Source organism: Calliphora vicina, chromosome 2 (assembly GCF_958450345.1).
Source record: "Calliphora vicina chromosome 2, idCalVici1.1, whole genome shotgun sequence".
Taxonomy (NCBI): Eukaryota; Metazoa; Arthropoda; class Insecta; order Diptera; family Calliphoridae; genus Calliphora; species Calliphora vicina.
In genome coordinates, this window is record NC_088781.1 from 51,965,951 (window position 1) to 51,993,835 (window position 27,885).

At 29.0% G+C, this 27,885-nt stretch overlaps 2 protein-coding genes across 2 annotated transcripts; one reads left to right on the top strand and one right to left on the bottom strand.

Annotated features, from left to right (window-relative positions):
• Positions 1-4,250: 4,250 nt before the first annotated feature.
• Positions 4,251-12,860, top strand: ninaD (neither inactivation nor afterpotential D). The gene is made up of 5 exons (XM_065499824.1): positions 4,251-4,472; positions 4,574-4,876; positions 11,510-12,318; positions 12,384-12,474; positions 12,541-12,860. Exons 1-5 carry the CDS (start codon positions 4,344-4,346, stop codon positions 12,700-12,702), a joined length of 1,494 nt encoding a protein of 497 aa, XP_065355896.1. The 5' UTR covers positions 4,251-4,343; the 3' UTR covers positions 12,703-12,860.
• An 11,783-nt stretch (positions 12,861-24,643) lies between these two features.
• On the bottom strand, positions 24,644-27,068 carry LOC135950445 (uncharacterized). The gene is made up of 2 exons (XM_065499989.1): positions 26,240-27,068; positions 24,644-25,851 (listed from the first exon to the last, which is right to left on the bottom strand). The coding sequence occupies exons 1-2, from the start codon at positions 27,066-27,068 to the stop codon at positions 24,644-24,646; spliced, it is 2,037 nt and encodes a 678-aa protein (XP_065356061.1).
• Between the last annotated feature and the right edge of the window lie 817 nt (positions 27,069-27,885).

The window sequence follows — 27,885 nt, forward strand, 5'->3', positions numbered from 1 at the left end:
TAAAGTATACCGATCGACTTAGAATCTCTTTCTGAGTGGATTAAACGATATCCGCCACTCCGGACGTCTGGCTGGCTGGCTGGTTGGCTGGCTGTCCATGTAAACCTGGTGCGCAGAGTACAGGTCGCAATTTTGAAGAAATTTCGATAAAATTTGGTTTATATAATTTTTTCGGCCCAAGGACAGAGCCTATTGAAACTGTCTGAAATCGGTCCATTACTTCACCTAGCCCCCATACAAATGTCCTCTCGAAATTGGACTTTATCGGTCATAAATGTTTAATTTATATATGTATCTACACAAATTTCGCTCCAAATAAGTTGTATATATACAAAGTTCATGTCAAAATTTTGTTACGATCGGTCCATAATTAGTCATAGCTCCCATATAGACCCGCTTCTGAAAATCACTTTAACGTGCTAAAATCACTTAAAAATGTTGGCATATACACAAAATTCAACATAAAGAACTTTCATATAGACATAAATCACACGACCTAATTTCATGGTGATCGGTCCATAATTGGTCATAGCTCCCATATGAGGCCCACTTCCGAAAATCACTCACGAATATAAATTATTGATATTTTAAAAGAAAAATATTTTTACTCATTTACTTGGTGTAGGGTATTATATGGTCGGGCTTGACCGACCATACTTTCTTACTTGTTTATAAATGCATTTCATTAAATAATTCATTATGAATTGATTCATAGGCTTAACAGCTAACATACATACATCAATATATCCGCTATAGTCCCGGTTCAGTTTCTATTTAAAACAAATGTCTGAGAAAAAACAAAAAAACCACGACTACCTCCATTTTTGATATATATCTGGATTACTAAGTCATTAATATAGATATCTGATGATAGACATTTCAAAGACCTTTCCCACCATGTCATAATAACCTACAATGGGTAAAAATCGGAAAAAAACATTTTTTAAGCCGAGTTTTACCATAAAATTTTATTCAACCATATTTGATTTCACTAATAAACTTTTTTCAGCAAACAAAATATAAAAAAAAATTGCACCAACAATTTTTTCAATCTTTATCTTAAAGTATTCCAATGTTCAAATAATCAACTATTTAAATACTCAAATATTTAAAAATTCAAATATACATACATATATTCAAATATTCAAATATTAAAATATTCAAATATTCAAATATTCAAATATTCAAATATTCAAATATTCAAATATTCAAATATTCAAATATTCAAATATTCAAATATTCAAATATTCAAATATTCAAATATTCAAATATTCAAATATTCAAATATTCAAATATTCAAATATTCAAATATTCAAATATTCAAATATTCAAATATTCAAATATTCAAATATTCAAATATTCAAATATTCAAATATTCAAATATTCAAATATTCAAATATTCAAATATTCAAATATTCAAATATTCAAATATTCAAATATTCAAATATTCAAATATTCAAATATTCAAATATTCAAATATTCAAATATTCAAATATTCAAATATTCAAATATTCAAATATTCAAATATTCAAATATTCAAATATTCAAATATTCAAATATTCAAATATTCAAATATTCAAATATTCAAATATTCAAATATTCAAATATTCAAATATTCAAATATTCAAATATTCAAATATTCAAATATTCAAATATTCAAATATTCAAATATTCAAATATTCAAATATTCAAATATTCAAATATTCAAATATTCAAATATTCAAATATTCAAATATTCAAATATTCAAATATTCAAATATTCAAATATTCAAATATTCAAATATTCAAATATTCAAATATTCAAATATTCAAATATTCAAATATTCAAATATTCAAATATTCAAATATTCAAATATTCAAATATTCAAATATTCAAATATTCAAATATTCAAATATTCAAATATTCAAATATTCAAATATTCAAATATTCAAATATTCAAATATTCAAATATTCAAATATTCAAATATTCAAATATTCAAATATTCAAATATTCAAATATTCAAATATTCAAATATTCAAATATTCAAATATTCAAATATTCAAATATTCAAATATTCAAATATTCAAATATTCAAATATTCAAATATTCAAATATTCAAATATTCAAAATATTCAAATATTCAAATATTCAAATATTCAAATATTCAAATATTCAAATATTCAAATATTCAAATATTCAAATATTCAAATATTCAAATATTCAAATATTCAAATATTCAAATATTCAAATATTCAAATATTCAAATATTCAAATATTCAAATATTCAAATATTCAAATATTCAAATATTCAAATATTCAAATATTCAAATATTCAAATATTCAAATATTCAAATATTCAAATATTCAAATATTCAAATATTCAAATATTCAAATATTCAAATATTCAAATATTCAAATATTCAAATATTCAAATATTCAAATATTCAAATATTCAAATATTCAAATATTCAAATATTCAAATATTCAAATATTCAAATATTCAAATATTCAAATATTCAAATATTCAAATATTCAAATATTCAAATATTCAAATATTCAAATATTCAAATATTCAAATATTCAAATATTCAAATATTCAAATATTCAAATATTCAAATATTCAAATATTCAAATATTCAAATATTCAAATATTCAAATATTCAAATATTCAAATATTCAAATATTCAAATATTCAAATATTCAAATATTCAAATATTCAAATATTCAAATATTCAAATATTCAAATATTCAAATATTCAAATATTCAAATATTCAAATATTCAAAAATTCAAATATTCAAATATTCAAATACCCAAATTTCAAATATTCAAATATTCAAATATTTTTCAGTCAAAATCAGGAAATATATTTTTTAATCCCAGCTTTTTTTACTATAAAATTTTGTTCAAGATTCAGCTCTGCAGAATATAGCACTATTTGAAATGTGAGTTAGCTTTATATTATTTTGAAATATGTTCACACTGCCATTCTTTAAAAAGTATTCTCTCTCTTGATTAGAATTTAATATCATTTAAAAATCTCAATTTTCCATGCCTGTGCTTTATACAAAATTTAAGCGAGAGACAACACACAGAGAAAAAAGAGATTATTAAGAGAATATTAAAATTTAAAACGATTAAGTAAATACAATAAAACTGACGAAGTCAAAATAATCAACACTAGGGGATTGAATGTTAGTATGACTAAATCTGAGTGCTTGTATTACAATGAAGCACCAGTTCATATGTGCAGGCTGCAGTGTTGGGTAAAATTAGGGCATGAATGTTTATAATCAAAATTCGACAATCATGGGTAAAAAATGTATTTTGTTTATAGAAACTTCAAGTTTAACTTTGACATATAATCGACCTACCGACTGCACGCCATTTGAAGAATTTTATACTATACAGTTTTTAGATCTAAATAAGATGCTAATCACCATTAATCGTGCTCGATAATCAAGATATTGACACATAAAAGAAAAACTCTTAGAACTCATAACAACTAGATATAAGCAAAACACTATTTTTGTGAACATTGATATTCAATATTTACAAATTTATAATGACTTAAAGCCAGCTTTTATTGCACATTATTTTTTAATTTATTTTTTTATTGTTTTTTTTTTTTAATTCAATTTTACTATTTATTTTAACCCAACTGTGAGTCATAAACTGGTCAGAAATTATCAAAATAATTAAAAAAACTACAACAAAAATACAATCTCTTTATTTGTTTTTATTGCGATGCAGTTTTATTACAATTTTTTTTTTTATACCAGCACCAGAACATTTTGTTTGAAATTTATAACTTTAAACACTAATCAATCCATAAATACAATATTTAATGAATGTGTGCTAATTATGGCAAAATCTCCTCTGCCCTCAGCCAAGCAAAATCACAAATTAGACAGCAACAAAAAGTTTATTGACTTTAAATTGTGTGTTAAATTTCTTCAAATAAATGGATTGAGTTTATCAAAAGTTTAAATTATCTGATAATTGAAACGTGCTAATCTCTCCTAAGGCAAGATTACAATACAAATGTTCAATCGAACAGAAATAAATTGCATACAATCGATACGAATATGAATTTTAACTCCTGCTAATCTTTAAGTCTGAAAACTAAATGTACAATAAAACAACAAACAAAAACAAATTGTGTGTTTTCAATTTATTAGAGTCAAAACAAAACGCTGGCAGTATTGACATAGTCACCGTGTAGCTGTCAGCAAGTAAGCTAGGGACTGAGCGCGAACGTTTTGTAGTTGTCAGTGTCCGAGTAAACAGACTGTTGTCATAACGTTGCCGTAGGCCAGAACACAACAGAGACCATTTCAATTGTTAAGTTGACAGCGTCAAGATGTGTTGTCGCTGTTGTGGAGAAACACAACAAAAAGTATGGGTATTTGGGTTGGGGTTATTATTTGTAATCTCCGGTTTAGTATGCACTATCTGGTGGCCCTCATATGCTGAGGCTATGATTTATAAGGTAAATTGTTTAATACAACAAACTCCTAAATTCAGTTTTATAAAAAAACGTATTTTTAAAATATTTTTATTTTAAATTATTTCTTTGTTTCTACTTTACAGACCCTACCTCTTAAAGATGGTGGCCGTACTTATGACAAATGGTCTATTACACCCATACCCGTGTACTTACACATGTATCTCTTCAACTGGACTAATCCGGAACAAGCGCGAGTGGCTGGCGTTAAACCTAACTTCGATCGTGTGGGTCCTTATGTGTTTCGTGAGGATAAAATCAAGCAGAATATTACTTGGTTTCCAAATAATACTGTTTCATTTCGTCCCGAGCGCACCTGGTTTTTCGAGCCGGAAATGTCGGGTGGTACTTTGGAAGATGTAATCACATGCCCACACTTGCCCTCAATTGTAAGTATCTTGAATGTTAAAGTGAATTTCGGTGAATGTTTTTATAAAGAAACTAGGAAAAATTATGAAAACATTTTTAGAGAAATTTTAAAAGTATAGTTTTGATTGAAAATTAATCTTATGAGTGCAATTATTTGTAATAATTTGTCTATAACTCTGTTTAAAAAAGATTTATGAGCATGAAAGTGATTTTCGAAAGTGTTATTCGTCATCCAAATGCAAAGTTTCGGGCAGGTATTGGAATATATTTCACAAAAAATTAAATGTTGATAAAACTTCCAATTAACAATAGTTTTTTCATTTATCCATAGCATATAAATATTTTCTGATAACTTGATACAAAAAAAATCGAATCCGAAAAATATTGAATACTGGAAAAACATTTGATTGTTTTTGTTGAGCTTTATGTTTGTATTTCCGTATATAATATCTACATTTTTCATTTGCGACCCTACAAAGTATATATGTATATACTAGGGTATTCATTCGACTAATGATCGTTCGATTAATCGAATAATTTCTTACGAATAATTATTCGAACAATTTAAAAATGGCCATTTTCGAATAACGAATAATTCGAAAAATTTTATGTAGAATGATGGAATAAAACGAATGAATGATCATATATATTTAAATTTATTAAATTGCTTAAAATTTTTCCTAATTTCAAATTTAAATCAGTAATAATGACTCAAAAAAATTGTATCGTTTCTGAATTTCGACAAATAACTAAAGACAAAGGTTAGACTTGTGCTTAATAGTTCATTTCAATGACCGCTCATTTTAGTTCATAGTTCAAAAATGAACTAGGTAGCTCTTCTAGTTCAATCGCTCTTTTTGACTTTTGAACTACATATTTATAAAAAACCAAGAAACGAGTAATACATGTCTTATAATAAAATATTAAAATTGTCTCTCTGTTCTGAACTAAAACAACAGATGTGATACTAGAGCTAAAATGCTCCCTGGGTTTTTAATTTTCTGTCAGTTGCCGTATAATTCTGCGAATCGATCCATTTTCGGCATTATATCAGAATTCGTATAAAAAGAAGCAGGAAAAGCAACGAAAACACGCATTAAGTTAAGGGCGCACATATGAACCATTTTAGTTCATAGTTCAATACTGAACTAAGTGAGCATATGATTTGAACTAGTCCATTTAGTTCAAATAATGCAATCGTTCAATTGAACTAGTTCGTTCATGAACTACCCAAGTCTAACAAAGGGACTTTCGATCACTGTAGATGAGTGTTCAGATAGCTCCTTCTATAAATATATAAATATTACTGCAAGAAGTTACAATCCTAAAAACAAATTTTACAAAATTTTTAACTTAGGACTTGAACAAATGAAAATAAAAGGTACGGAATATAATATTTGTTTTTTAGCTGGCGAAATATTAGAAGAATCGTAATTAATAATCAAAATATTAACTTAGATTAAAGTGGAGTTGAATGTGATGGAGAATGTGATTTTGAGGATGACATTTATAAAATTATATATCCAATTTTTTGCAATGGAGTTCATCTTATACATGATTTTGAACATCTTTGCCTAACATGGTAATAAACTTTTAGCGTATTGTTTGACAATGATATCTAACTTTGGACAGAGTCCCATTATTGTGTAATTCCCCAAGACCACTTTATTAAGCAAAGATTCGGCAACGTTGATAGAGCTTGATGTATAATAAAATTTTATATAAATAATTTAGAAATTGTGAATAATTAATTTACTAAAGAATTAGTTACTCAATTTAAAACCCGAATGACTGAATGACATAAAAAAGTTCTTAATACGTTTATATTGTATTTGAATTCAGGATCATGTCCAACTAGCTCAAATTTTATAAAGCTTAGCTCAAAAACGGAAACTAAAGGATTTGCTAGTCAATTTTTTTGTAAATTGTTCGGGAGTTAATCTGATCAGAATATTTCTGTTAAAAACTTAATGATGGACTTTGTTTTCGAATGTTTTTTTTAACATTATCAATTACTTGAATTGTTAACTTTAACATTATTTTTTGTTTTTCTTTAACAATAAAATATTTAAAAAAACGACATCAAACCTTCATTATTTACTTTTTTAAAAAAATTTAAATTATTCGATTAATTTTAAACGAGTGATCGAATTATTCGAACAAGTTAAAATCTCTCATTCGAATTATTCGTTTTATTCGAACAAGAGAAAAATCGAATAATTCGAATACCCTAGTATATACTGGATGGTTATAGATAGCGGAGTCGATATAGCCATGTGCGTCTGTATGTTGAAAACTACATTCGGTAGCCCCCAATTAACTTACATACATGATTCATACATCAATATATCCGCTATGGACCGGATTCGGATGCTATTTAAAATATAGAAAAATGGCTGAGATATAAGGAAAGAATCAGGACAACCTCGATTTTAGACCTATTTTTTATCTCTAACTGGATTACTAAGTCATTAATAAAGCCAATATGGGTATAAAAATGGATAGATATTTCAAAGAACTTTACAACGGTGTAAGTCGGATCTACAATGGGTCAAAATTGGAAAAAATATTTTTAAACCCAAATTTTTTTTTTATAAATTTTTTTTATATAAATAAAGAAATTTGAAAAAAAATTTTTTTAATTTTTTTTACCGTAAAATCTTTTTTTAATTTTTTTAAAATAATTAAAAAAAATGTTGAAAAATATTTTTTTTAAATTTTGTTTAACTAAAAAATTTTATTTTAAAGTATAATTTGGTGAAGGGTATATAAGATTCTCTTCCTGGTTGATTGCTTATTTTGAATTTGTTGTGCATATTTTAGATTCCCCTGATTATACCAATACAATTAAAAGGGTAACAAAAGGGCAATATACGAAAAAAAGTAATATTTTCGCAACTCGAAAAATTTGGTCATTAAGATTTAATTGTCACAATGTAATTTTTTCTCTGTGTGTTTATAAAATATGAGTAATTAAAGATATCATATTGCAAAAAAACATGGAAAAGACATTGCAAAAAAGGCGATATTCTATAAATAAAACCAGGAATGTTTAAATGATATGTGAGTCAAGATATGTGAGTCATTATTCGAAAAGAAACTGTCCTCACAGATTAGAAAACTCCATAAAATATTGTTCATTCTGCAGAAAAAAAACTCAAAGTAAAGCTTGAAAATTAGACTTCACACTTATTATATCGTAGATAATTAATGAATTTTTCGATATCACGAATAGTCCGTGCATAAGATATTTAGGCGCGTTAAAAGATTTATGGGTATAGAACTAATAATGACGCTATGGTTATTTGTACATTATTATAGTGCCAAAAATTTATTATTTTGATTTCCGCTGACCAAAATTTTGTTAAAGCTGAATTTGTCGAAATTAAATAATGAAGGTATTCACAATCTATGTTAACTACGTTAATCTATTTAAATTACAAATATTAAAATTCAAATGAATTGATTAATCATCGACTAATTGACTTATCAGTACATTGATTAATTATTATTTTCGTTAGTTCGATTAGATGATCATCCATAGTAATTATTTTTATCTACCCATAAGCGTTTTAGCTGGAATTCAAATTGAAAGCAAGTTTAATTCCAGCGCTGAGTCACTTTATATCAATAGCATTCTACAGTAAAATGGAAATTTAAATTCCTTTTTTGTTTGAAAATGTTTTAAATTTTCTTATATTTTTCATGTTTAAAATATAATACTATTTTAATTCAAGTAAAATTCTAGCAATATTTTCAAGTACTTGAATTTTTAGTTCTTTAGTGCTTATAAAGTTATTTTTGAAATTGTTTTGTTTTTCAACCCATCCAAACAATTTGGATGAAGTTCATAAATGAATACCACTTTCCCGATTTGTTAAGCAATAATACAAAGCAATTAATCTTAAATGTCTTCCAAAATTCCAAATAAATTTAAATAACATACGAAGCTGTATTCATAAACACACCAGGGCGTCGATACTGGTTCTGTGAAACGGTGAAATGAAAAAAACTTTTCATTTTCGTTTTCAGAAAAACTTATCATATTATCATTTCACAATTACACAAATTGCGATTCCCGTTTTTTCAATTTTTTTGTTCAACATGTTCTTTTCATATGAAAACATTTGAATTTATTTATCATTTTTGCACTAAATGAGTATCAGAAACTCTATGAAAATATGAAAAAACTTTTCATTTCACCGTTTCGCAGAACCAGAATCGACCCCCAGGTTGCAATTTGAAATATAATTAGACAAAATTAAATTTGGCACAAACTATTCCATTGCCCCAATGACAAAGACTACTGACCGATTTGGAATCGGTCTATTATTTCTCCTAACCTCACATAACTGCTCTATCCGAAAATAATTAGGCTCTCATAATTATACAGATAAACAAACCAAATTTAGTACAAATTTAGTACCGATCGGTCCATTAATTTCCATAGCTCCCATATTACGAACACTCTCAAAAATTCCACTAATGAGCTTAAATCTCTAAAATATGGTAGTGGCCTAATAAAATTCAACACAAATAAGTTTCAAGTATACGAAAATTGTGCCACCAACGTTTTTGAAGATCGGTCCTTAATTATTCATAGATTTCCCAAATTTAATATTGGTTTTTAACAGACTTATAGCTCTATTAAAAGTTTATGAATACTGTGTTTTAGGTTTGAATGATTTATAGAGCTGTTTAAAAATACTATGAATAGACTGTTACCTCCGTATGCATAAACGGTTTATAAATTTATCAAAGGTTTATCAAACAAAATTTCCATACAAAATTTGTTTTATAAACCTTTGATAAATTTATAAACTGTTTATGCATATGGGGGTTAGTATTTTACTTCCATCTAAAATTTCATCAGAATGATGTGCAAAATTAATATCACTTAGGTCCATTATTACAACTTGCATTTAAGTTCGTAATAAAAGTTAACTTTAAGCAATAGAAAAAGGTACCCTTAAAGTTAACTTTAAAGGATCAATCCACTATCGAATACCCTGTTCCAAAGTGAAGCGTATCCCAGGGAGAACCTTCTGCATCGATCGAAATACAGAGTAGACGGACGGGACAAGGTGTGGACTATAAGGAGGGTGAGGCAAAACTCTCCACTTCTTTCTAAACACTTTTTAACAGGCTCGACCACATGTTGTAATGTGGCCGAGCGTTGTCATGATGGGATATCACAGTTTCATGCCTGGCCGCATATTCTGCGATATTTTCGCCCAATTTTTGTTTCAAATGAATCAGTTGCGTTCGGTATAGGTTCTCTTTGATAGTCTGGTCAGATTTCCGTAGCTCATAATAGATAGGACCCTTTTGTCCTCACGCTTTGAGTTATCGTAATGGATCGATTTTTAATCGCAAGTAAAGCTATGGTGCAGAAATGATTCTCTTTTATAGCGTTCTAGAAGCATTTTAGACAAAATCGTCTTTCAAGGTCTCTCGGCTTCAATTTGTATGGTACCCCGCTTTTGGATGAATCCTGCTACCCGCAAAAGTTTTGAAATTGCTGCTTGAGTAGCTCCTAATGTTTTGAAAGCTCTTGTTGAGTTTGACAATAATATTAATGGAGTAATGCCTGCAATTCTTGGTCATCACACTCTTTTGTCTTCCATGTCAAAATCACCCCTTCTGAACCGAACCATCTCTAGGACGTTAATACCGATGGAACGCATTCACCATCAGCGGCATTTATTTTCAAATTAAAGAAGTCAAGCGAAACTTTACGCATCTAACGCTTTGTTGGCACACAAATCGACATTTTCGAAGCAAACACAACTTTGTTGTTTACACTATAATGTTCAATAACTATCTGAGAATAAATGACATATAAGTTATTAACAACGAAAATCGCGTTGAAAAGATATATTGTGAATCTCCCATTTTTAGGTTATACGCCAAATAATATGAGAAGAAATTGAAATAAGTAAAACTATAGCCTAAATATCTTAGTATTTCAAACACGAACGAATTTAAGAATAACTTGTGGAATTTAAAAGAGAGCGTATCAACAAAAAAAAATGGCGCATGGAGCCCCTTATAGCCTTATTACTTTCCATGTTTTGAGGTGATAGTTGTTAGTTTTATTTCAATAAATTTTTAAGTGCTGTAGTGCTCAAAACTTATACTCCCAAAGACAGTATTCTAAAATCAAACTTCTCCCTTATTGTCCTTTCACATTCCTAAGAAATCACACATTTAGTTTGCAATCAATCCACTATGCCTTGGCAATTTATATGAATTGCAAGGTACTAGTCCTCAGAAACAGTGGATTGCTAATTATACTGGTCTCTTGTAAGAATTTTATTATATGATTTTAATTCGAAAAAATAAAGTTTCAAAAACTGTAACTACAAATAAATATTTGTTTAATATATGAACAAATGTTTGTAATTAGATTAATAAATCTAAAGCCTCAAATTGTTTGGTCATTATCAAACTAAACCCATAATAAAAATAAGTTTGATTATAATTAATCCATATAGAGAATTTGTATTTATATTTGTGCAATAAAGACGCTGATAACTAGAATCATTTATTGTAGTGCAATAATGGAAAATTTTAATTAGAATATTAAGTTTTAATTTAAAAAAAAAATTGTTTAACATTAAATTTAATTATAAATCCTTCTCTTACTACAGGCTGCCTCTAATGCCGCACGTAAATTTAATAAACTGATAAAATTCTTTTTCAACGTTGCCCTTAACACTAACGGCGGAGCTCTCTACCAAACACACACTGCCAATGAATGGCTGTTTGAAGGATTCTATGATGAATTTCTTGACTATGCCATGAAACTTAACAATTCCGAAACTGCTAATATAAAATCTAATCGCTTTGCCTGGTTCTTAGATCGTAATGGTACCTCTGATTTTGAAGGTACCTTCACCATTAATACGGGTGTTAAAGATTTGCGCGAAATGGGTGAGTTGAAATATTGGAATGGACAAAATCACACAGGCTACTTTGAGGGTGAGTGTGGTAAAATCAATGGCAGTACGGCCGATTTGTTTGTACCCAAAAGAGCTGCAGATGAATGGATTACAATATTTATAAGAGATACTTGCCGTATTATTAACTTAGTGCCAGTGGGTACAGAAGTTATCGAGGGCATAGAGGCCATACGCTATGAAACTCAACCCGATACTTATGATAGCGGTGATTTGAATCCGGATATGAAATGTTATTGTCCCAAAGAAAGACAACCGGATAATTGTCCCAAATCGGGTATGACTGATATTGGGCCCTGTTCAGATGGGGCGCCCATGTACATGTCACATGCTAATTTTATGTATGCTGATCCCAGCTATGAAAATACAACCACGGGTACAAAGCCAGATCCGGATAATGATGTATTCTTTATAACAATGGAGCCGAGATTGGGGGTACCCTTGGAGGTGAATGCAGCCGTGCAAGTTAGTTTGCTGATACAACCTGATAAAGATATATCGTAAGTTATACAATGGAATTATCCTACTGATTTAATAATGATTAATAATAATATTTTATTATCAGAATTCTAAAGGGAGTCCAAACATTTTATGCACCCATGTTTGTGATAAACAGCAAGGCCAGAATAACCAAAGAAGTGGCCGGTGAAGTTAAGGTAAAACCGAAATTCTTTTACATTAGTTCCAATATAATAAATTTCTTCTTTAATAAATCTTTCCAGCTGGCCTTAAGTCTTCCCGACATAGGCTTCTACATGGGCATTGCTTTCCTTTGCCTGGGGGCTCTCATGATAGCCATTGGTTTTTATCTCTCCTGTACCAACAAATGGTATAAACCCAAGTTAGATGAGAGAAACTTAATAAATGAAGGCCAAAAACAATAGACAAATTAAAAATCTACTACAAAAAATATACCTGTCCACCTAAGAAGCCTTTTTTTAAATGAGAACAAATCTTATAGTTTTAAGTTAGAACAATAAGTATTAATTATTGAATTTTTATATGAACAACTAAATAAACCAAATCAGAAATTATTAATAAATATCTATGAGGAAATATTATGAATTTCAAAGTATATCGAGCAGCCATAAATTGAGGAACATATAAAGCATGTTCTTTTTGAGACTTTGTGCAACTCATGTTGATCCATAACTCTCTTTCAACTTGACCGATTTTACCTATTTTCAATACCAAATATCATCGAAGAACATTTAAGGACAATTTCACTCACATAGGTCCTTCTTTTGACAAACAGAAATCATTGATCATGGTGCGATAACGATTTCTGTTAACCGTACTGCGAGCACCCGCTTATTTTTTGAATAAATAAGGCCCGATTATACCATCAGCATGTAAACCACTCCATATCACTGTGGTTCCAAATCATAATCTAGGTGGACAAAATTATTTGGCGCTTTTTTATATAGAATTGGTATCTCCGATTCCAAAAAAAAGGTTAAAAGATCAATATAAACTTTTTTTGAAGTTACAGTATACATATAAAAATCATTAATAAACAATTAAAAAAAATACGTTTTCATGTGTTTCTGAAACTAAATTTTTAAAAAGATCTGTATTTACTATATTAAATTCCATTCCGTAAAAATTAAAAAAAAGTATTTCGGCAGGTGCTGGCGGCTACAATTTTTTTACAAAGACATTCCACAGAAGTTTCTTTAAATGATGTATATAGTCATTGGACGGGCTTCGACGGTCTTTTTTTTTGGCAAGCTATATAACATTCTTAGAAAAAAACATGTAAGAAAGTATGGTCGGTCAAGCCCGACCACATAATACCCTACACCAAGTAAATGAGTAAAAATATTTTTCTTTTAAAATTTCAATAATTTATATTCGTGAATAATTTTCGGAAGAGGGCCTTATATGGGAGCTATGACCAATTATGGACCGATCACCATAAAATTAGGTCGTGTGATTTATGTCTATATGGAAGTTATTTATGTTGAATTTTGTATATATACCAACATTATTAAGTGATTTAAGCACGTTAAAGTGATTTTCGGAAGCGGGACTATATGGGAGCTATGACTAATTATGGACCGATCGTAACAAAATTTGGTGACATGATTTTTGTATACATAAAACTTATTTGGAGTGAAATTTGTGTAGATACATATATAAATTAAACATTTATGACCGATAAAGTCCAATTTCGAGAGGACATTTGTATGGGGGCTAGGTGAAATAATGGACCGATTTCAGCCAGTTTCAATAGGCTTTATCCTTGGGCCGAAAAAATTATATGTACCAAATTTTATCGAAATATCTTCAAAATTGCGACATGTACTCTGCGCACAAGGTTTACATGGACAGCCAGCCAACCAGCCAGCCAGACGGACGGAGGGACGGACATCGTTTAATCGACTCAGAAAGTGATTCTAAGTCGATCGGTATACTTTAAGATGGGTGTTAGACCATAAATTTTGGGCGTTACACACATCTGCACAAACGCATAATACCCTCCCCACTATATCAGTATATTTGAGACCCAAGCTTAAAGGACTATAACATGCAAATGGAGAGGCCCATAAATATAAGATATACACTTAATAAAAGCCTATATCAATGTTTATCTATGTTTTGAAGTATGAATTTCTATATGGTAAAACAATTGAGATATATCTAATTTAGTAAAGCAGTAAAATATTAAAAAAAAAATTAACGAAAATATGATTAAAAATTGTTTGAACTTCTGGCGCTTCTGTCGAGAAAACGAAATGTCCAATTGAAAAACCCATTTGTATTGGAGGAGAGCAGATTGTCAGCTTCCGAAAAAAACTTAGTTTTCCCAAGTTCTGAAGATACCGATTTTCATAATTTTGTACACCTAGATTTTGATTTGGAACCACAATGCATATGCGGCAACTTAGTTTATTAACAAACCCGTTAAACAGTCGCACAGTGGCGCCATTTGAGTATTTTCGTTGCAAAAATCATAACTTTTCAACTAAATGAGATAGTCAAAAAATTTGAAAGGCATATGATAGAGTGAAATGAGTGTCTGAAAAGGGTTAATCTAGTGTTTATAAACCGGTTAACCGAAAAACCGTTTTTTCTTCGAAATCTCGGTTTTTTTGCGAATCGGTTAATTAAAAATGTTGATTTTCGGTTAACCGGTTTATCTGGTTTTTATCACTCGGTTAACCGGTTTTTAAAATCTAGGTCTAAAATTAAGAAATTTCATTGTTTTGTACATTTTTTATATTCATTGTACACACATTATTGGTCTGATTTGAAACCTAAACTGCTGATTTACAATACAAACCTATTTAGATTGATATTTTTAAGAATTTGTACAATGATTCTAAATAGTAGAGGACGATGAGTTTACTTAAACACTTTTTCAGAATAAATTGCACATAATGAAACTATTAAAAATTAAATTCCACATAATTCTAGAAGTTAAGCTAAATCTTAATAATGATTCATTATAAACTTAGTAATGATATTAATAAACATTAAGTTGAATTTGATGTGCATACCTTCTTTCAATCAATTTCACTTCATTAGTGTGTTTTGTTCATAAAATTTTATTATATTAATCATTTCGTTAGCTTAGTGTATAAAGTCATTTCCAGAAATATTACAGGAGCGACAAAAAACGTTCTAAAATTCATGAATTGAAATATTTATGAAATCTGATAATGGAGTTTTATTACTTACATATTTGGTATAAATTATAATGACAAATAAGCATAGCTAAGAAGAAGTGCGTTTGCATCTTAAAGGTCATTTTTTGGGACTTGTAACATTTTCTGTGTCATATCAGAAAGTCGAGGTGATAATAAATTTAAAATTTATCAAACATTTTATTAAAAAATTGATTTACATTTTTTGGTTGAAATTTAATGAATAAACCAATAATTAAAACAAGTATTATATATTTAGTAACCTATTTATACTCAATTCCATTTGACTGAGATAATAATTATGGACTTAGCTCATTTGTACATTTATAGTTATTTAATATTAACCAAATTTTAAAGCTGTATATAATTTATTGAACATTTTATGTTTTCTATAAACCAGTTTTTTATAAACGTTTAAAGTGCCTATTTATGGGTTAGCAAAGTTGAAATTTGTGGAAAAATCAATTATATGGGAACTAAAATAAATTTTTTTTTTAAAATTTTTTATTTTTCCTTTTATGATTTGAAATTATCCCAGAAAAGATTTAAATATTTTTTTTTTTTCAAAATTTTTTTTTTTTTGGAAAATATTCCAGAAATGATTTTTTTTTTTAAATTTCGTTTTAAATTTTTGGTAAAATATTGCTCCCAGTATCTAATGGGTATTTATTTTTTTTTAATTGTTTTTCAAATTTTTTTAAAAAAAGTTTTTTACAAATTTTTTAAAAAAATTTTTTTTTTTAGTTTTTAAATTTTGGCTTAATTGACTCCGCTATCTATAAGGATCCAGAATATATATACTTTATAGGGTCGGAAATGAAAAATGTAGAAATTACATTTACGGAATGACAAACTTATATATACCCTTCTCACGAAGGTGAAGGGTATAAAAATAACGACGAACCATTACCTAGTTTTTGAGATATTATATCTCAAAGCGGACCAAATTATCTAAAAATGGTCTTTTTTTTTGAAAAATGAAAATCAGTCAACTTTGATATGCTACTCTTAGTGTAATAAGCAGGGAAACCGGAAATATGCTCTAAAAACAGCGTTTTAAGCGCTTTAAATATGCAGTAAAAACTTTAAAATATGCTCTTAAAATTTAAAAAATATGCTCTTATAAAAACAAACTTTTACATAATTTTTAACCAAAAAAAATTGATTTAAATTTTCAAATAAAAATCGTTGTCTATTGGATCTGAAAACATTTTTATACATAGAAAATGTTCTTTCGACATCAACTGATGTTACAGGAGCAAGTTTAAAAGACAATATTTCTTTAACACTTAGAACAATTTTGAATTTTAAACAAAGGAAGTAAAAACCTGTAACAGAACAGCGAAAAATAAGTAAGACAAAATTTGTTTTTGATAAAGTCAAAATATGCTATTAAACAGTAAAATATGCTCTAAAAATGCAAAAATATGACATAAATATGCTCTTAAAACAAATATATGCAAAAATATGAATTTAAGGGTAAAATATGCAAAAATATGCACTAACAAATCGATGCCAAAATTCTTAAATAGTTCTGAAACGTGTAAATATCTTATCCATGTGCTCATTAGACTCACCAGAAAAAACATGCATTTGCATATTTTGGTTTCCCTGGTAATAAGAGTAGCATATTTGAAATCGTTTTACAATTTCCTGTAAAATAGGTTTATTAAATATTTTTTGAGTCGTCGGTCGTAAAACAGTTGTGTGGATCAATGACTGAGTTTCAAAGTAAATTTGGATAATTGGGTAGCGTTGCACAGTGGTATAAATAAACAAGTAAGAAAGTATGGTCGGTCAAGCCCGACCATATAATACCCTACACTAAGTAAAAGAGCAAAAACATTTTTCATTTAAAATTTCAATAATTTATATTTTTGAGTGATTTTCGGAAGTGGGCCTTATATGGGGGCTATTTATGGACCGATCACCATGAAATTAGGTTGTGTGATTTGTGTCTATATGAAAATTTTCTATGTTGAATTTTGTAAGTATACCAACATTTTTAATCGATTTATGCACGTTAAAGTGATTATGGTATACTCACAAAATTCAACATAGTAAACTTTCATATAGACATAAATCACACCACCTAATTTCATGGTGATCGGTCAATAATTATTGTTATCTAAATATTATATTATTAACTGGTTTCAGACAAAGCTTAAAGAATCTCGCAATTATAGTATAGGAAGTGCCACACCCATTGTTCCGATCCTCATAATTTTTAGCTATACACCTTTAAATACTTTACAATTATAGTTCTCCAGTTATTCAAAAATAACTAATTACTTTCTATGGAAGGTGCCACGCCCTCTAATCCAACCCGAAAACTTTCGTGGAACATTCCGACTTGTTTTAAATAAAACATATGTTATAACTTTGTTATGCTCTTTGTTCTACAACACTGTTTTTATCCCATTATTTAGGACAATAACAGGTTTCATAGTACAATTCAGTAAGAATGATTTGCAAATATTTGCATCATAAAAAGGGGTCATAAAGTATTTTAATCAGGTCATGCTTGGTAGAAATAGTTACAAGCAGCAAACACCACAAGTGTCTAGACTTTAGACCAATTAGAAGCGGTATTTCTACAATGAATTGTAATGATTTTTGTTTTCTAATGAAAGACAGATTAATATAATTGTCATAGATTTTCATATAGCTACATCATAAACAAAGTATGAGAAAAGGAAGGTAGCCTACTCAAAATACTATGAAACAAAACTATTTTTATATAAAACTTAATATGTTTAATAATGAACTTAACTACAATTTTAAGTCTAAAAATACTTAATCTGATTATAAATATATCTTTTTTACAAATCTTCACTTATTTATATTTCTAAGACAACTTCCCCTATACAAAAATCTTCTATAATTAATAACTAAAGTCAAACCGCGATTTTGTATTTATTGATGGAATTGATTGAAATAATTTATCCACAAAGCTGTTTTTGTTACATAACTAACATAGTTGCTAAGTTCAGTTTATTATTGTTTTAGAAAAAAAATATAAAAAAACACAACAATGATTAAAATGATGACCAATTGAAACTAAAAGTTTTAACATTAATTAAAATGTTGCAAAAAAAATGTAATTTCTTAGTTGAGCTTTAACTAACAAATGACGTCAATCTAATCGTTTTTTTAATAGAAGCTTGTAATAATTGTTAAAAATCTTGTTGTGGCACATTTAACTGTTTTGAGTGAATAAAGTCAAGATCGTTTTTAATTTGTATTTGTTTAATATTTAAATGTCATGCTGAAGTGTAATATATGTTCATATAAATAAACAATTGTTCGACAATATCAATATGGTCCATAACGCTGGTTATACGTGAACGATTTTATACATTTTCAATACCAAGTGTTTTCGATCAACTAAAAAAATGTGAGGAAAATTAATTTTTCTAAGTCCTTTCCCCGAGGACTTATCGTGCCTAGCTTCTGTTAGAATTTTAAACAAAGGGCCATAGAAACTTCTATCTTAGGAACATAAACTGCCCTTCACAGTCACTCACATCTTACCGAGAAGTCCAAGCAGTAAATCATCATAACCATCTAGGTCATTAGAATTGCAGTCTGTTTTTTTAGAATTTCTCTAATCCAATAGTAAGCAAATAGAGGGATTTAATTTGTGGGCATGTAGGGGTAAAAAATAAAATATCCGCAACAACATCAAGCAACTGAATGAAATATTTGCATTTTTGTGCTCTACTGCGCTCTATTGTTTACATTCGGGTTGTGTACATGTAAATTGTCGAAAATCTTCGTATCCTGATGAACGCGCACCACTGATCTAGTCTATTCTAAACATAAATTTTAGCCCAAAACTGAGAAAATTATTAAGCGGAACTGAGCCAGTACATTATGTATGAGTGTGGGAAGGACTATTGGACAATTAGAGTTGGCCTTTTATCAGTTATAATATGGAGCTATTTTCATTTTTGTTTTTATTTTGATTTTAAATATATCTTTTATTGCAGAACTAATATGTTTAAACAAATTTAAAATTTTATCAAATTAATCCACACATTGAGTGCACTTTATGCTCATACTGCTTAAATCTACTGGGAGATAGAGAGTGTGACTATTTTTTTTATCGTTTTCTCTCTCACCCCCGAACTCTCATAACTTCTATCAAATGCATGAATTTTATTTATTTCTAATTGTTCTTATAATTGTTGCTTTCTTGTTGTTGTTGTTGTTTGTTTTAATCTTATCAACTCAATCAAACGAAAAACACCTGAAGTGTAAATAGAATAATTTTCTGATTAATTTGACAACTATTTGTGGATTATCGCTTATTAGCTATTTTGTTTATAGTATTTGAATTTATTTTAAACACCTACTGATAACTTAAATTAATAATAGAAATAAACATGCAATTAAATTTATAGAAATTTACAGTAAGAGAACAAGCAAATTTGAATGCTCTAAATAATATGAAAACAAGTAAGAAAGTATGGTCGGTCAAGCCCGATCATATAATACCCTACACCAAGTAAATGAGCAAAAACATTTTTCTATTAAAATTTCAATAATTTATATTTTTGAGTGATTTTCGGAAGTAGGCCTTTTATGGGGTCTATGACCAATTATGGATCGATCACCATGAAATTAGGCCGTGTGATTTATGTCTATATAAAAGTTATTTATAGAGAATTTTGTATGTATACCAACATTTTTAAGAGACTTATGCACGTTAAAATGAGTTTTGGAAGCGGGTCTGTATGGGAGCTATGACGAATTATGAACCGATCGTAACAAAATTTTGTGACATGAATTTCCTATATATAAAACTTATTTGGAGCGAAATTTGTTGAGATACATTTATAAATTAAACATTTATGACCGATAAAGTCCAATTTCGGACATTTATATGGGGGCTAGGTGAAATTATGGACCGATTTCAGCCAATTTCAATAGGTTTGGTCTTTGGGCCGAAAAATAACATGTACCAAATTTTATCGAAATATCTTCCAAATTGAGATCTTAATCGACTCAGAAAGTGATTCTAAGTCGATCGGTATACTTTAAGGTGAGTTTTAGACTAATATTTTTGGCCGTTACAAACATCTACACAAACGCATTATACCGTCCCCACTATGGTGGTGTAGGGTATAAATACTAAATAGTTAAAATTTATTTGTTATTTGATGATATATTTTTGCACTCTATTGGAACATAACTATTAAAAAAACAAGTAAGAGATCTACATATATTCGGCTGTGCGGAATCCTATATACCCTTCACAAAATTATACTTTAAAATAAAATTTTTAAATATTTTTAGGTAAAAACTAAATTTTTTTTTTTAATCAAAATTGTTTTTCAATTTTTTTTTTATATTTTTTTTGTTTTTATTTTCGAAATTGTTTTCTAATTTATTTTAAAAAAGTTTTTTTCGAAATTTTTTTTTTAAATGTTTTAAAATTATTTTTTTAATTTTTAAAAAAATTTTATTGAAAAAAAAATTATAACAAAAAATTTTTTTTGGTAAAAATCGGGTTAAAAAATATTTTTTTCCCGATTTTGACCCATCGTTGTAATGGACTTTGAAATATCTATCATTGGATATCCATATTGTCTATATTAATGACTAAGTAAACCAGATATTGATCAAAAATAGGCCAAAATCGTGGTTAACCCGATTATTTTCCTTATATATCAGCCATTTATTTACCGATTTTAAATAGCAAGTTAAGTTATTTGGGGGCTACGGAAAGTTGATTTCAACATACAGATGGACAGCCGGAAAAGGCTATGTCGACTTCGCTATCTATAACGATTCAGAATATATATACTTTGTGGGGTCGCAAATGAAAAATGTAGAAATTAAAAACGGAATAACAAACTTACACTCAACAAACTTACACTTAACAAACTAGCCACTCATGGTGAAAAATAGTATATTTTTGATTTGGAGTGTTTTTAAAGCAATTTTCATATTAACTTTTGACTTAACTATCAATGTAATTATTAAAATTATTATTTTCAATACGGGCGGTTATAGCAAGATCGTCTAATAATTTCGTAAGAACCCAGAATATATATACTTTTTTGGGCCGGCGATGAATAATTCCATTTGTTACAAACGGAGTGACAAGATCAATATACCCCCATCTTTTAAATATTACTGTACGAGTATGCTCAAATTTTAGACCATGAGAGCATCAAAAACCGCAAAATTGCAAAGTAAGAACCACACACCACAGTGTGAGCTATTTTAAATGAAATTAATTGGATCAAATTTTAGTTGCCTTAAAAAATATAAAATTTGTCCGAATTTAAGGCAATAATAAGTTATGGTAACAGCTCATTGTTAGATATTTTCAAATAGCAATGGGTATTAGTGGGTTAATATTAAATCATACATAGTGTTTATAAACCGGTTAGCCGGTTAACCGAAAAACCGGTTTTTCTTCGAAATCTCGGTTTTTTGCGAACCGGTTAATTTCAAATGTTGATTTTCGGTTAACCGGTTTATCCGGTTTTTATCACTCGGTTAACCGGTTTTTAAAATTTGGGATTAAAATTGATAAATCTCACGTTTTTGTGCATTTCTAATATTCATTGTATACACATTATTGGTCTGATTTGAAACCTAAACTGCTGATCTACAATACAAACCTCTTTAGATTAATATTTTTAAGAATTACAATGATTCTGAATAGTAGAGTACGATGAGTTTACTTAAAAAATTTTTCAGAATAAATTTTAAAATTAAATTCCGCATAATTCTATAAGTTTAGGCTAAACCTTACTAATGATTCATTAAAAACTTAGTGATGATCTTACCAAACGTTCAATTGAATTCGATGTACATACCTTTCTTCAATAAATTTGACTTCATTAGTGTGTTTTGTTCCTAAAATTTTAATTTATTAATCATTTCGTTAGCTTTTCAGAAATATTACAGGAGAGACAAAAAACGTTCTAAAATCCATTATTTTAAATATTTTTCAAATCTGATAATGGAGTTTTTTTTATAATGACAAATAATCACAGCTAAGAGGAAGTGGGATTATATCTTATAAGTCCTTTTTTGGGACTTGTAACAATTTCTGTTTCATAGCAAAAGTAGAGTTGATAATAAATTTCAAATTATCAAATATTGAATTAAACAAGTGATTTACATTTTTTGGTTGAAATTTAATGAATAAACCAATAATTAAAACAAGTATTATATATTTAGTAACATATTTATACTCAATTCCATTTTAGTGAGATAATAATTTTGAAATTTTTACAAAATAATTCGACTTAGCTCTTTTGTATATTTACATTTATTTAATATTAACCATTCCTGACTACTAAAAATTACAAAATTTAAAGCTATATATACTTTATTGGGCATTTTATGTTTTCTACACATATTTGACGGTTAACCGGTTTTTTCGATGTCGGTTAACCGAAAAACCTGTTTTTTAAAAAAGGCCAATTTTCGGTTAACCGACAAACCGGTTTTTTAAAAAGTCGGTTTTTTATAAACACTAATCATACACCAACATAGTGGGGAGGTTATTATGCGTTTGTGTTGATGTTAGTATAATACCCACCTTAAAGTATACAGATCCACTGAAAATTACTTTCTGAGTCGATTTAACCATGTCCGTCAGTCCATCTGGCTGGCTGTCTATGCAAACTTGTGCACAAAGTACAGGTCGCAGTATTTCAATTACACAGGTCAACAGCAAAAAAAGGCTTGAATAACCAATATATAGATTTGATGCACCATGGCTATCTAAGTACAAAAATGGTAAAATTTTTCAATTCTATGGAGAGATTTTTTTTTAAATTTTTAAGTAAAATTATAAATTCTGTTAGAAGTTTCTCTTCATAAATAATGATAACTCAAAAACGGTTAGTCCCATATTATCAAAATAAACTTAGAAAAATTTAAATTGTCATAGCCTTAATCCGTTTATTTTAAAGTGCTACAAAAAATATAAAATTGTGAATTTTTAAAGCCCCTCCCCTCTAGAATTGTTCTATGTATTGTAGAAACACGTTGTTTTACTAAGGTAGCAAAAATCTAAAATTTCATGTGCCCCCAAAAAATATTGAATAAACCTATTTTACATAAAATTGTCCAACAATTTCAAATATGCTACTCTTATTACAATCAGATTTTAGTACAGATGACTTCATTGACTGATTTGCAGTTTTCCAAAAAAATACCATTTTAGGGTAACTTGGTCCCTAACGGACCAAACGGATTATCATTATTTTTTTGACTCTGACCTATAGACCTATTTATTAAGAAAAGAATAAAAAAAAAAATTGTACTGTGTGCTTTGTATTTGTCCAAGTAAATCGATATTTACCAACTTTCAAATTTTTGAATATTTCTCAAATTTGATGGAAAATAAAAAAAAAAACTATAGATTTCTGTTTAAACGGGTTATAGGGAGAGGGTAATACGAAACCTTACGGGTAACACCAGTAAATAATAAAACACTTTGATTTTCATGAAACGTTATAAACTTCTTATGTGTTTATTGAACTCACAAAGGTTTAATATTTGGTAAGTACATAGGGTAAGTATATAAATAATATAATTTTATGGGTTTTGGTACAATATATAGTTTTAAGTTTTATTATCGTAAGTACTCTATCTGTGATATAGGTATTTTAAGGTATTCTTTAAGTTTCACAATATTTGATATATTTTAGGATTTAAGTTTATTTTTAGGGTTACACTTTAGGTATTTAAGTATTTATTATTAAGCTTAGTTTTACACTTTCAGCTAAACGATAATAAGCGCACTTGTTCGTCTTCAGAATACAAAAAATAGAGTGAGAGATGATAAAAGGGAGCTGCAGTTGACATTTGTGTACAAACAGAAGTTGGCTGCAGTTGAGATGAGGGTGATGCTTATCATCAGGGATGGGGTTGTGATATTGTTCACTGATGTGAACATCCTCCCGGGCCTGGATACCTGTGAAGAGAAGGACAATTATTTTTATGTGTTCAAAGAAATGGGTAGGGTGATAGAATAATGTTATGTAAGATACTTCAGAGATTGGATCTTTATTCAATAGACGATACCATGACCAATTTGGTACCATCTGTTCACCGTGTGAACAATCTCCCCGCCATGACAGACATAGAGTATCAATTGGGTAGGTCTGAAGGAGTAACATTTGGGTTAGGGTTTCTGTCATCAGATCACATTTCTATCGGCTGGAGTACATCCTTTATTTAACTCTGTGAGGTATTCATTCTTTAGGGTAGGACTCGGGTACAAAGTTTCGCTCAAAGCATTGAAACTAAAATTCGTCATAAAACGATCGGGTGTAGCAACAGCATTATTGGGTAGATCATTAAGATTTGTTGAAGAACTAGCTTTATTAAATTGGGTGGGTTTGTGATCTTGATCAACATATTCTTGAAGTGTGTTATAGGGTGGGTTAACTGCATGATTCTTCGCATTTCTTAAATATTTTACCCTTTCCTTATGGCGAGAGTTACTAAATTCGAAATTACTGATACGAAATGGAAGATCTACATGATAGCGCACATCGGGTATATCTTGGGTAGTTTGTGTAAATATATCTTTACATTTAAATTCTTCAACTGGTTCTGTAGTTCTTTGGGTTGAACTTTCATTTAGGGTAAGTGAGCTGAAATATGATATTACTCTTTGGGTTTTGGGTTGGGTTCGAGTATGGTGAGTCTCTTCTATTGATCCAGTCAAGATCCAACCAAATTTGGTATCCTGAGCTAAAAGTGTGTTAAGAACATTATTCTTAACGCCAGATTTTATAATCTGCGGGTAAAAATCACTTCCTATTATAAGGTCGATAGGCCTGCTTTCATAAAAGCTAGGATCAGCTAACTGCACATTTTTAATATTATTAATAATATTTGGGTTAATATTTTGGGTAGGTAGGGTTTTAGTTACCGTTTTAATCACTATCGCTTGGATTTCTAAACTAAATCGTTTTTGGGTATTGGACCTTAGAGTGACTGCACACATTTCGTTTGAACGAGCTGATACAACTTCATTCAAACCTGATATTTCAGCTGTTATATGTTTGGTGGGTAGACGTAAATTTTGTTGCAATCTTTCAGATATAAATGAAAAATCTGAAGCTGGATCAATTAGCGCTCTTGCTGGGTATATTTTTCCTTGATAATCAACATGTATAACCGCAGTTCCTAATAACTTAGATCTGTTATCTAAAGTGTGTTCGCTTGATCGGGTTTGGGTGGAGAAAGATTGTATTGCATTTGTAGACGTCGACTGTTGATTGTCGTCAATATCTGGGTTCGGATTTGAATTTGGAATGTGTAAAAGGGTGTTATGTGGACCACTACAATATCTGCACGTAAATGTGCTACCACATCTTTCAGTTAAATGACTAACGGCTAAACAATTGTAACAGATGACATTTTGTTTTACAAATTCAATCCTCTCATTTACCCCTAAAGCCTAGTACTCTGTTCATATTTGCGAAAAATTATGGTTTTTTCATGCGAAAAATTTTATATGCTGTTTGACAGTTTTAATTTCGTGCGAAAGAAGTGCTGCTTATGTTATTTCGTGTGGAAAAATAAGGTTGCCAGATGTATTTCACATGTTTTCCACAATAAAAACAGAGTACTGCTTTTGCGAAATTATTTCACATATATTTCATTCCAAATATTTTATATGTAGTTTGACAGCATTTCGCACGGAATTTTGAACAGAGTACCTAGCATAATGAGGTAAACGATGAACATTCCCTAAGAGTGTGATTACTATTACATAGTTTACAAATAGAACCATTGGTTATATTTTGTGAGTTTGGGTATTTTCGGGTAGAATTTGAGAATTGTTGTTCATATTGAGGTTTATGTTTAGAGTGGGTGTCATCTGTACCATAGATTAAATTGTGAAATGTATTGCCTTTTTGGAAATGTTTGGGTTTTGGGTATGTGTTAGGGTTTGAACTATTATCTGGAAGATCATCGACAGATATAAGTTCTTTAAATGTATTCGTTAGAAACAAATCTAGATCAGTCCAAGAAGGCATTTCACCGCAATCATGAAGAGTTCTTTCAAATTCTCTTCTGGTTTCCCTGGGTAGTTTCGTTAAACAGAGATATATAAAGATAGGATCCCAATTATACGTATCAATCTCTAATGAGTTTAAATTCGCAATACAACAATTTATCTTTCTCTGAAGCTTTCTTATAGAAGCACTACACATGGTGCTTACTGAGGGTAAATTAAAAAGGGTTTGTAATTGCGCATTAATTTGCATTCGTTTGTTCTCATATTGAGAGACGAGTTGGGTCCACGCAATGAGAAAGCCTTCATTCGTTAAGGGTGCATCGTCAACGATTTCTTTGGCTTCGCCGCTTGTTTTTTGCTTAAGATAAAAGAGTTTTTCAACTTCACTTAAGCGGGTATTGTTTCCATAGATGGCTTTGAAAAGATCTCGAAAAGAGGGCCAAGATTTGAAATCTCCATTAAATGTTGGCATATCACAGGGTGGTACATTAAATGCTACGGAATTATCGGGTCGTGGGGGTTCGGGTAAAGAGGGTCGGGTTTCATTGGCCTTATTGAATTTATCAATCGACTCATCTATCGAGATCATACAATTTCCATGTTTGCCATATTTTCAAAATAAGTTCTTTTATTATTCTTTTACCTAATGTAAAAATTTCCAAATGCTCGTTCTTGCCCCATTTTTTGCTGGAGATAAAATTTTGCAAAAATAACGCTCCAAAATATAACCATGAAAAACCAACCAAAAAAATGTTTTAAAAAATTTTTTTTTTTGTTTTTTTTTCTGGAATAATTTTAAATCATAAAAGCCTTTAAAAGAAACATCAAAAATCAAAAATTTTAAAAAATATTTTATTTTACTTCCCATAAGATTGATTTTTCCACAAATTTCAACATTACTAACCCATAAGTAGGCACCTGAAGGGCGCAGAACCATTTTCAAACACTCATTTAATAGGCTGATCAATTGATTATCTCATTTGGTACAAAAGATTTTTGCAACGAAAAAACAAAATTTACAAGGCGAAAAAATTTAATTTTTTCAGTTTTTGTATATTTTTTGATTAATATTTTTCTTAAGTTTCGTCAAAATCGGCCCAGATTCCATATATTGAAAAAATTTACATTTGACCTTCACGATTTAAGGGTTAACGTTTTAAGATTGGGTGTTAGACTAATATTTTTGGGCGTTACAAGCATCTGCACAAACGCATAATACCTTCCCCACTATGATGGTATAGGGTATAAAAATATGTTTTTTTTTTACGTGAAAATAGCAAATTATTTTGTTCATGAAAAATCGAAAATGGCAGAAATTGTTAAGGTTTATTACCTAATCGCAAAGCCATATGTAATAGGAACAAAATTAAATATTTATCCTAAAAATCGATTGATTCTTTTCGAAT